Raw genomic sequence first — 12,124 nt, 5'->3', positions numbered from 1 at the left:
TAATAGTTTCAATTTCATCCTCTGAAAATTGTCTGTTCATATCCTTTGACCATTTATCAATTGGAGAATGGCTTGATTTCTTATAAATTTGAGTCAGTTCTCTATATATTTTGGAAATGAGGCCTTTATCAGAACCTTTAACTGTGAAAATGTTTTCCCAGTTTGTTGCTTCCCTTCTAATCTTGTTTGCATTAGTTTTATTTGTACAAAGGCTTTTTAATTTGATATAATCGAAATTTTCTATTCTGTGATCAGTAATGGTCTCTAGTTTCTTCTTCCTTCTTCAAAGAACTTCTTCAGCTCTGAACATGGGGAGATACTGAGGAAGCTTTGATAATGCTGGAGCTGAAGGGTGTGGTGGTAGTGGGGTCTAAAGGTTTTAAAGGGCTCTTACCCAAACCTTTTATTTTAGAAATGAAGAAACTGAGACTGAGAGAGTGTGTGACGTACTTAGAGCAACTGAAACAGCAAACTATGTTCTGGCAAAATACAAGAGCCTAGAAAAACAAAACTTGGAATTAACCACTTACATATTTGATTAGTATTTTAGAAACACTCATATGCTTGTCATGTTAGCAAGGGTATGAAAACAAGTTTCTCTGAAGGTGTTTTACATTGGTGACATAGGACTGTGGCCCCAATCCCTTAGCTTGATGACATCAGAGACAGAAGTACCTTTGGATTCTGCCTCTGACCTGTTGAGACGGTGGGACCCTGGATGCTATCCAGGCACTCCCGACACTTCTCAGAGTATATCAGATTCAGTATCTGTCCCCATTTCTTCTTCCAACTACTAGTGCCTTCCTTCCCAGTACCTTAGGTTTGAGTCTCTGGAAGCCAGAGACTGTTTTTGCTTTGTTTTTGGAGAGCCCATATTTAGTGCAGTGGTCCGCAGGTAGTAGGTACTTACTAAATGCTTACTGGCTGATAGATGTGTTACACATATCTGTTACACTGTAACAGTGGAAAAATTCCACTCTAGCTCTCGTTCATTTATTTTAATATTTAAAAAGTCTTATTGATAATTTTTTAAAGCTTCATCCATTTTTTTGATGGATGAGTTCAAATCTGACCTCAGACACTTATTAATTATGTGATTCTGAGCAAATCATTTAGCCCTGTCTACCTCAGTTTTCTCATCTGTAAAGTGAGATGGAGAAGGAAATGACATACCACTCCAGTATCTCTGCCAAGAAAATCTCCATTGAGGGGAGTTGGACTGAAAACCATCATCCTTTATAGCAAAATTGATATTTTAAAAAAATGAACCAAGTATATTCTTTTTTATTTTTATTTATTCATTTTTATTTTTTTTGAACCAAGTATATTCTTGAAAACCCTCCTCAGAATCACTCTCATATTTATGTCAAAATTATATAGATACCATTCCATTAGTGATTTTGCCCAAGGATATGGAAAACATTGGCTCAGATGACAAACAAGAGAAAGGTTTTTTTTTTTTTAAATTGCAGTATTCTTGAAAAACCTTCTTCATATTGCACTAATTTAATTTAAACCAAGAAAACCAATAGTTTTCTTTAGATCTCCTCAGTTAAATCAACAGCATTATATAGGATATTGGTCTAATCATCCACAGTGGAAAAACAAAATGGATGAATTTCCTATACTGCCTATCAGTCTAAGAATCTTGAAGTGGCAAAGAGCTGAGCCAAGAAGAAGGGTAGACTGAGTCACATGTGGAAAACTGTGTTCCCAAACTATGGTCTGATACAATAGCACATTTTCATATCATTAATAGATCTTGGTAAAATGATATAGTTAAAAATCATTGATTCCTGTGGTCATGGATAAAAACAAAAAAAGAAAGATAGCCAAAGAGTGATAAAATTTGCAGGATAAAAGGAAACACAAGGTAAAAAATAATACTAAATGCTGGAAGAGACATGGAAGACAGGAGCTCTGTTGTTTTCTGCTGATGGAGTTGGGAATTCTAGCTTCTACAAAACAGTATGGAATCATAATAGAAAAATCACTCAGCTACAAAGATCCTTTGGCTCCATGATAACATATTAACCCCACCCCTGTCTCTCTCTGTCTCTCTCTCTGTCTCTCTCTCTGTCTCTCTCTCTTTCTCTCTCTCTCTCTCTCTCTCTCTCTCTCTCTCTCTCTCTCTCTCTCTCTCTCTCTGTCAGTCTCTCTGTTTCTCCCTTCCTTCTTCATTTCTTCTTATCCCAGACATCCAAGAAAGAGAGAAAAGTTCTATATAAGGAAAAATATTCATAGCAGTAATTTTTCTTTTACCAAAGACAGGGAAACAAAGTGGGTACCCATCAATCAGGTAATGATGGAATAAATTGTAGCATGTTAATGTAATGTTATTTCAGTTAGACAAAATGGCAATGAAGAATTCAGAGATGTTCATAAAGACCTTTGTGACTTGATGCAGAATGAATTGAACAGGGGAGCTAAGTTCAAAATAGCCACACTCATGGGGAAAAAAAAAACTCCAACAATAGTAAAAGATATTGGAGCCCTCATCCATGTGAATGCCAGTATTGACTTTAATCGCTGAATTCTCAAGCATTTATTAAATGCTTACTGTGTACCAATCCTGGGAATATAGAAACAATAGGGAAGTTACACTATTCCAGGGAAATACCAGAAGTGTTTACATAGTAAAGACAAAATAAATACAAAATAGTTTTGTGCTGCTACTTAAGGGAAGACTGGTACTAAAGGATACATTTCTCTTCTTGGTAGAGGGGTAGTGGACTGCAGCTGGAACACGAGGTACTCCTACCTGAAGTGGTCAGTGTGTTAGTTTGTTCTGTATCACAGAGTAGTCCCCTTGGAAGTGGAGGAAGAGTCATTGAGAAATAAAGTCAGTAAAGTATTTGTTAAAGTTGGAAAGTTGCAGATGATCATAACTAGGCCACAGCCCATTAGTATTTGTGCCTAGCGTGAGACGAGTGCCATAAAAGATGATGTAGGCTTCCTTTGACCAGAAAGGCAAGTGGCCCGGTCATGAAGAGACACCAGAAGGAGGGCCTGAGTCAGAACAGAACCTCTGGTCGTCTGATCATTTCTTCTGATGGTGGCCCACCCCGTAGATCCCTTAATATCAAACTCTCTCATGGAAGGAAGACAGATCACAGACCCCTAAGCCATCTTTGGCTGGACTGGTTTGGAGCTTAGGCAATCGGCATCACACCACCTTGCTCCTCCTGATTTTCAAGCGGAAGCATCGGCCATGTGGTAACACTTGAATGGCCTGAATCATCTGGCAGACGTTAATACGCACTCATGAAAATGATTTGCAATATCCCACTTTTCCCCTGTGGCTTGAACAACTTTTAATTTTTCAATTTTTGAGATGTGAAACTTGAAAACCCTGCCTTTTATGATTTGGTTCCCTGACTATTTTGTCTTATATTATTTGACAGGTGTATTTTCTAGATTCCCAAAATGTGTCATTGAGTGAAAAAATGAAAGAAGTGATGGAAATGAAGGATTTTGCAAAGGAAATAAAAAAGCAAAATGTTTTCTTCTATGGTGTTCTCATCTGCTTTACACAGGTACGTGGCTTCTCTCCTCTTCCTTTGGAAGATTAATGGTTAGGATTCTTAAAGAATATGAGATTGAAATGACATTTAAACATTTTTGGCCGTAACTTGACTTGTCTGCTCATGTTTTACTTTCAGGAAAGTCTCTTGTCTAGAGGCCAAAAAATGTCATTGTTTTGATTAGGACAGGGAAAAAAAAACACAAAATGAATAAATACTCAAAATATGCACATATGAATAGGAGAGCATATATTCTTCCAAGCCAGTTTAGGAATGTTGACAGATTGACCTCTCCTACATGTAATGTTAAATGTACTGATAATTGAGCTTGATTTGTTCCCTTCCCACACTACCTCTGAATCCCTGCTTCCCTCTTCTGGTATTGTTCCACCATTAATCGATGTTTGGTATTTAGGCAACAAAAGGATGGAAAATAGGCCCAGGAACAAAGCGCCTCAGTGCCTCCAGCAGGAGCCAATGAGTTTATTGGAGTCAGAGTGAGTTATTGTTGTAGGCTCTTTGTACTGGGGAAAGCTGTCTCCAGTAAAGTATCTGGAGAACCTGCCCTGTTTGTCCAGGCAGAGGATGGCTTTGCTCCCAGTGCGTTTATATCATTATTTGTTCTTCAGAGAGCTTGATGGTTTCCTAAAGGCAATGGGGAGTCAAGCAAGTGAAGTATCCCACTGGCCTTTGGATAAAAGGGATCTGGGGTAAACAATTTGGGGAATGGCAGGTGTTTGTGGCTGATGGATCGTAGCTGTTGTTGGTCATAAAATATTTTAAGGACTTCTTCAAAATGAGAATGGTCATTCTTTTTTGAACATGGGTAATTGAAACAGACTTCATCTTTTCTAGCTAGGCTTAAGCATTTTTTTCATTTTCCTTTCCTTTTTCTTTTTAGCACTCTTCATTTTTTTTTTTTTTTAGTTTCCTTTTACTCACAGAAGATGATAAAATTTTAGGTTGTCTATTAATATGATTATCCCACTTTGCTTCTGTGTGTTCAAGACCATGTGCAATTTAAAAAAAAAAAAGGAGATGACAGTAGATAAAAGGCAAGTCTTTAGAAAGCAGCAGGGAGTTTGTGTGGGTGTTCATTGTGTCTTAAAGAAGAGAAAAAGACAATCTTTGAATCTAGGAGGAGGATTAAAACTGACTTGTTTAATTCCCCGGGGTGAACTGACTCCTCCTAGGAAAATCAGCAGCCCCCTTTCCCCTGGCGACCTTACATGTTCATGTTAAGTCTGAATGGGTTTTAAAGGGGTATTATACATCAAATATTTCTTGAGTATGATACTCTTACCACTGAGGCAAATCTGAGAACAATTATAGACATGAGCTAGAAGAATCACTGAAATTGGTCACTTCGTCATGACTTTTCTCTGAGGAGGGCAATGGGCTTGGCTGTCGTATTCCATAAAATAGGGAAGATGCCAAATAGCCCTTCACCCTGGGGAGCCCCATTCTGCTCCCTGCTTCCATGGTAATGGTAGCAGGTGGTACAAAAGCTGGTAGTGGGTGCTAAATAGTTGAGAAAGTATGAAATGATTTAATTATATTTTGCTTTATATGAAATTAATTTATATTCAAATGATTTATTCTTAACTTACTATTAAAAAGCAATACAGCCAATTTAGCTTGCTTTGCAACTATTTTTTAAATAAGTGAATTTCCATGCTCAAAATATTGTATTTTTCATTCTCTTCCTCTCTCTCCACCAAAGATTCTTGGAATGTTTCAGTTCATTTCTTCTTCTTCCTGTGGAGTCATACTTGTCATATACTGGTTTTTCTGGTTCTTCCCCCTCCCTTGGCTTCTTTGCTAATATAGAAAGATCTCTTTCTATATTTCTTGTTTATTGATATTAATGCCAAAGTCCATAGCCATTTTTCATGGTTCTGCATTTAGGTTGTTTGCCCAATGGCATCTTGTATTCTTTCTACTTTTTAATCATTTGCTAATCCAGAACTTTGTTGAACATGTGCCTTTTCCCTTCTCCTGTGACTTCTTCAAAGATAACTGTAGTTTGGACACAGGTTATTCTTATAAAGATTTTGCAGAGATGGAAAAGAAGAATCAGGGAGAAGCAGTTAGTGATTTTAGTGATGGCACTTTTCTCTGCCCTAATAGTATCATCCAAGACCTCCCCACCTCCCCAATTCCGCAAGCATTTGACATTTTCCAGATGCTTGATCATAATTCCAGTTGTAGAAGGGACTTTAAAAGCCATCTAATCCATACACACCCTTTTCTAGAGGTGGGTCCTGGAAAGGAAAATGATCTGCCTATTCTCACATAGAGATTAGCCATGACCAGATCCTTAGCATCCAGAGCAGGTACCTTTCCTGTGGTGCCATCCATCAATACCATTGTGGTTCAGTTTTGGTCCCTCTGGCAAACAACTGCAGATATTCTTGGACTAGTCTATCCTTTGCTTTCTTTAGTGCCCTTAGCACTTCTTCATATAGTGCATATTGAATTGTAATGTTGGAATGGAAAATGTGGTAATTTTACCATCAACAAGGAAGAAAATCATTCTATATTTTGGCATATCCTTCCCTTCAGTGTTCTTCCTTCTCCTTTCAGCTGCATCCTAACCAAATTTAATTGAGTCACTTATCAGCTATTCTGTATATCTGTTCTTCTGTTCCATCATTTCAATCAGTCAACAGTCATTTATTTAGTACCTGTTGCATACCAGTTTGCATGCTAACTAAACCATGGAGATACAAAGAAAAGGCAAAAAAATATCCCTAGCTAGAAGGAACTCACATTTTAATGGGTCAGAAAACATGAACATAATTAGGGACATAGAAAGTACATGGCAGCCTAATGTGGAGATAACCAAGGGATGATATAGAAACTTGGATTTGGATAATATCAGGCTAAACCTGGCTTGTAGTTTACCCTTATGCTGGGGTTGGGTCCAGTTTTCTGGTGTTGGGGAGAGGGGATGAAGGAGATACCCTAATGGAGATGACATGGAGTAAAAGGTTGGATAGATACTGTGAAGGAGCCTGTGTTACATTAATGTGACTATATAGTATTGAAACAGGCTTTGGGATTTTCAAGCTTTCCTCAAAGCTCTTTCTCCCCCAACATTTTGCCCTTTTTGTTTACTCAGCCTCAAATTCAGCTATCCTTCCAACTCAATAAGATATTATTTACTTAGATTTAACTTATCAGTGAGCATTTATTTAAGGTCTAACGTATGTCATTGGAAATTCACCATGCAGGAGGAGAGAGAGAGAGAGAGAGAGAGAGAGAGAGAGAGAGAGAGAGAGAGAGAGAGAGAGAAAATAAGAGAGAGAAAGAAGAGAAAAAGCAGAGAGAGAGAAAGAAGAGAAAAAGCAGAGAGAGAGAGAGAATAAGAGAGAGAAAGAGAGAGAAAAAACAGAGAGAGAGAAAGAAAGAGAAAAAGCAGAGAGAGAGAGAGAGAGAAATAAGAGAGAGAGAGAGAAAAAACAGAGAGAGAGAGAGAATAAGAGAGAGAAGAGAGAGAAAAAACAGAGAGAGAAAGAGAGAAAAAACAGAGAGAGAGAAAAAAAACAGAGAGAGAGAGAAAGAAACAGAGAGAGAGAGAAACACACAGAGAGAGAGAGAAACAGAGAGAGAGAGAAACACAGAGAGAGAGAGAGAGAAACAGAGAGAGAGAGAAAGAAACAGAGAGAAACAGAGAGAGAGAAAGAAACAGAGAGAGATAAAGAAACAGAGAGAAACAGAGAGAGAGAGAAAGAAATAGAGAGAGAGAAAGAAACAGAGAGAGAGAGAGAGAGAGACAGACAGACAGAGAGATAGGAGAGAAATTTCTAAGCTAGCAAGTCGCAAAGGAGATTCCAGCCTGTACTGGTAGAGAGAATTTCCTAATGATTGACTCTAGGTTTATCATGGAAGGACCATCTCTGTGAAGGCAAAGAGACTCATGATCAGGTTTTCTACAGGGTGACAATATTTATCTTGATGACTCTCCAAGACTGACTGTGAAGTCACTGCTGAGTGATGAATCCTCCCCTTTGGTTAAGACGTTTCCACGCCTGTGGACTCACCTAGGCTTGGGGTTTTGAAGGAGATTAGTCATGAGTATCCATGTCAGTACTTAGAAAGAACTTCAAAAGATGAAAAATGTGAAAGAAACTCTAAAATTTAATTATACAAAAAGGCAAATATCAACGGATAACATTTGGAAACCATTTGGACATTGTTATATTAGTCATTTGGACTCATTGATTTCTGATAGAGCCAAACATGAATGAAACTTGGCATCTGAGGATCTGGATAGAAAATCAACTCTGTCATCTTTATCAGAGGCACTTGGCCTGAAACAGATTAAAATATAATTTCAACAAGATAAATAAAAACCCCATAAAACATAGATAACTTTGTATTTTAAAATTAAGTTGATATGCGGCTTATGGGAATCCATGTGCACGGGTTAGTGAGCAATCGTTTCTATTGGAGCCATGTGATTAGAAGTCATTCACTCTATCTCTTTGGTCTCAATTTCCCCATCTTTAAATGAGAAAATAATTTTAGGTTCATTCTTCTAAGAATCCTCATCATTGTAGTTTTGAGTTTCTTTGTTTTGTTCTTTTTATTTACTTTGCTGGGCCCTAGAAGGCGCTCGGTAGATGATCTTTGATTCATTGTTCAGTTAGATGATGAGTTTAGTCTGGATTTGACAAGGAGGAAGAATTTGGCCTGGAAGACAATTATGAAGTACTTCCAACTTGCTCCTGATGGCAGATCCAGCTTTTCTACTTCTATTATTATTTTTTAAAATTATAGCTTTTTATTGACATGGGTAATTTTTCAACATTGTCCCTTGCACTCACTTCTGTTCCAACTTTTCCCTTCCCTCCCTCCACCCCCTCCCCTAGATGGCAGGCCCATTTCTATTCATTTTTAAAGATACTTTAATGTAGTGAAATGTGGAACACCAAAATTTTGACCCTTTGAAGAGTCACAGTTATAGGTAACCTAGAGATGACCAGAAGCATATGGCAGATCAGCCTAAGGCAGAGGCTGCAGCATCTTATTAATCACTTATTTCTTCATGAAATCATGTGAAGGGCATTAATGATTAGAGCAGGAAGTGGGCCATTGAGGATGGAGAGACTATAGTTTTCCTAACACATCCTTAAAAGATCTGGAAGAAGAATGAGAGAGAATTTATGAGAACTGACTTGCAAAAGTATCATACAGGAGGAGAAAGCTTGGCGGGATTGCAGGCTACACCCTTGAAGGGGAATCCACTTGACTTGTAAATACATCACTGTTTTGATATGGAATGGGGAGAGGAAGCACATAGAGGAAGTAGAACAAGTTGATTTTGTATCACTCTTGATAAGAATGATAACAGCTGATTTTGACTAATAATCTCTCATCTGTCTTTGATCAGATGAAAGGGGTTGTCCTCTGCTGCCTAAATCGCGCCAATCTTGTGTATTTAAGGTGATGTCCAATACTTTTAGAGCTCTCTAAGTAGTTAAAACTTTTTCGAGAAAGGTACGGAAAACAATGAATTAGGATTACCAGAGAGATGCCCTCAGGAGCTCTTGCCTTCTGTGCCAGCATCTGGATGATGGAGAGAAAAACAAGATGCCTCCATCTTGGAGGATCGCATAGTTTGTTCTGGGTCATCTAGATATCGTCATTCTCCCAGTGGGAGAACATATGAGTGTTTTCTCTCAAAAGAGCCGAACACAGATGAAGTCCATCAACAATCTTAGTAATGAGCTTAGACTGGGCAAATCTCATTTTTGTGATTGTCGTGATGTGGAGTGGGCTTGGCTGATTTACTAAACACACAATTCTTTCCTTGGCACAGAGGACCCTGTGGCATTCACATAAAACATCCCAAACTGAGTCTGTTTACCAAAACCCCTAGGACCTTATTCATATCAATCATGATTTTTTGATGTGGAAATGATTAGAAGAACCAAATATTTTTCACTTTCAAAATCATTTGTTTGTTATTGTGAATTAGTCATTTCTTATACACATTTGGGGAAAAGTATGAAGGTCAACAGAGATAAGGTTTGGGAAAATAACTTTTTCAGACTGTAGAAAATCAGGATCTGTTTCATTTTTATTTTTGATCAGGATTGATTCCTTTTTCTTGCCCTTCCCCTTCTACCTCCTGTCTTTTCTAGAGCATGGATTCAAATGAGACATCTCACAATGTTGCAATGTTGCAATATCGGTCTGTCTTTGAGATCTTTCAATAAAACTATTTTTTTTACCCCCTATACTAAGAAAGAATAGTAATTATCATGTTTGCCTCACCCCCTGGATCCTTAATTGGCAAAGGAGAGCCGGTTTTTCTAAGGAAACATAACGCTGTATAGGAACAAGATGGCACCAGACTCTGTGACATATATTGCCTTGGCCACGTAGAAGGCCTGGCTAGGGAGGATTTCAAGAGAATGGAGGCTCCAAATTCAAAACTCAGATTTTTTTTTTTAAAAATGACATCTGGCAAATCTATGTGAAACACATTAGTTTATGCTGATCTTTCCTGGTTATTCATCTTATTGGTGAGAGAGAAGAAATCTAGACTCATAATTGACCTTAGCACTCCTCTCTAGTCTCCAGACAGCTCCTAGCTTCACCCTTCCACCCCCACCCTTCTTCTTTCCTCCAGGTTCCTTCAGCCAGTTGTTCACCCACTAATTCCCACGCAAAAATATTCCTCTTCCCTTAACTACGTGTGCCTCCCCTTGAAATGACTTTGTATTCATATATGTGCATTTAAATACATCTATGTAAACACACGCTTTTCTACACACATATAGATACACGTATGCAGACATACATGTGTGTGTTTATTACTATGCATGTGTATTTTCTCTTCCCAGGGAATGTAAGCCTCTTGAGGGCAGGGATAGTTTCATTTTGTTTTTGTATATCCAGTGCTTAGTCCAATTATTGTCGTTCAGTCATTTCCGTTGTGCCCAACTCTTTCTGACCTTTTTTGGGGGGGACATTTTTTGGGCGGAAATACTGGAATGATGTAGTACTTCCTTTTCCAGCTCATTTCACAGATGAATAAATTAAGGCAGTTAAATGACTTGCCCAGGGCCACACACCTAAGTGTCTCTGACTGCATTTGAACTCAGGTCTTTCTAACTCCAGGCCCTGAGCTCTATCCACTGTGCTCAGCTTAGCCATGCACATAATAGGGACTCATAAATGCTCATTGAGTCATCTGGTCCTTAAATCATAGATAAGTGCATTTGTTACATCTTGGTCATAAAATATGAAAATGGAAGGTTTTTAAATCCAAATTTTCTTAGAGTAAGAGAAAGAAGAGAGCGACACACAGAGGGACAGAGAGGGAGAGATAGAGAGAAACACAGACAGAGACTGAACAGAGAGAGGCAGAAAGAGGAAGAGAGAGAGTCACAGAGAGAGTGAGAGACAGAAAGACAGACAGACAGAATGAGAGACAGACAGTCAGAGATAGAGATGGACTGAAACACACAAAGAGAGATGGAGAGAGAAAGGGAAAGACAGAGAGGGAGGGACTGAGGCAGAAACAGAGAAACACACAGAAACAGACAGAAAGTTACACAGAGACAGAGATTGAAAGGGAAGCACACACATGGAGACAGAGAGAGAAGGAAAGAGAGATAGGGTGGGGAAAGAAAAGGCGTAGGGAGAAAAGGGGAGAGGAAGAGAGATATATCTTTGCACAATTGATAGTACTGCTAGAATTCTCCTATATTGGGATTTCTTAGACATGAACCCAAATTAAAGACAGTTAAAACTTGGAAAAAAATAAAGTTTGTCTCGCTCGGTTCCACTGGGAATCCCATCTAGGTTTCTGAGAGAGGACAGTCGCCTTGAAGTAAGCTTTTTTAAAGTCTCCCTTGCGGATCAGGGAGATGCGATTAATTCTCGGCATGTCAGTTTGTACGGAGAAAACAGTGAGCTTGCCCGGCTTCTCATGATTCCCAGTCGATGGGTTGCAAGGACTTTGCTTATTTGGGCTTTGGGCCTCCTGTCCCAGAATGCACAGTGCCCATTCTCAGCTCGGGCTGGAGGAAGGAAGCCTGGGTGGCCGAGCACCTTGTGAGAGCACGCTAGAAAAGCCGGTCAGGGAGACACGGCTGTTTTACAGAGATGAGCAGGGCTCCTACCCATGATGCCCATGCTGCCATACGCCGGAATCACAGAGTTCAGACGGCCCTAACACCGCGTAACCTTTGCAGCTGGAGAGCCATCTCCTCCTCTGCCACAGGCCTTTCTATGGTGCCCCCTGTTCTAAATGTATGAAGGGGTTCAGACCTCTGTCTTTTATTTTAAAAAGTCACCCTGCTACCGCTCTCTGACCATCTGTTTATGGCTTTTAGATGGAGGCACGAACAAAAGCCTCCTAGCAGAAACCTGCCTTCTCGGACATGTTTAAATATTTTTTTTTTATTGTTAAAGGATTTGTGGATTCAGTACTTTTACCAGAAAGCTCCTATATGTCCCACACTGTGCTCAGTGCCTACTATGTGTCCCACACTGTGCTCAGTGCCTACTGCGTACCAGACACTATGCTCCATGCCTCCTATGGGTCCCACACTGTGCTCAGTGCCTACTGTGTGCCAGAC

At 39.2% G+C, this 12,124-nt stretch overlaps 1 protein-coding gene across 2 annotated transcripts in view; it reads left to right on the top strand.

Moving 5' to 3' along the window:
- CRPPA (CDP-L-ribitol pyrophosphorylase A) overlaps positions 1 to 12,124 on the top strand; it is a 229,155-nt gene that overhangs the window by 112,682 nt on the left and 104,349 nt on the right. Inside the window, exon 9 of one of the 2 annotated variants that reach the window (XM_052000593.1) lies at positions 3,405 to 3,536. The exons of the other annotated variant lie outside the window; for it this stretch is intronic. Within the exon in view, the coding sequence (XP_051856553.1) occupies positions 3,405 to 3,536 (132 nt within the window). The remainder of the gene's footprint in view (positions 1 to 3,404; positions 3,537 to 12,124) is intronic. 2 annotated transcript variants of the gene reach the window in all.

The sequence above is a fragment of the Antechinus flavipes genome, chromosome 5 (assembly GCF_016432865.1).
Source record: "Antechinus flavipes isolate AdamAnt ecotype Samford, QLD, Australia chromosome 5, AdamAnt_v2, whole genome shotgun sequence".
Classification (NCBI taxonomy): domain Eukaryota; kingdom Metazoa; phylum Chordata; class Mammalia; order Dasyuromorphia; family Dasyuridae; genus Antechinus; species Antechinus flavipes.
The sequence above is the reverse complement of the archived record's forward strand: the minus strand, read 5'-3'. Positions and strand labels throughout refer to the sequence as shown.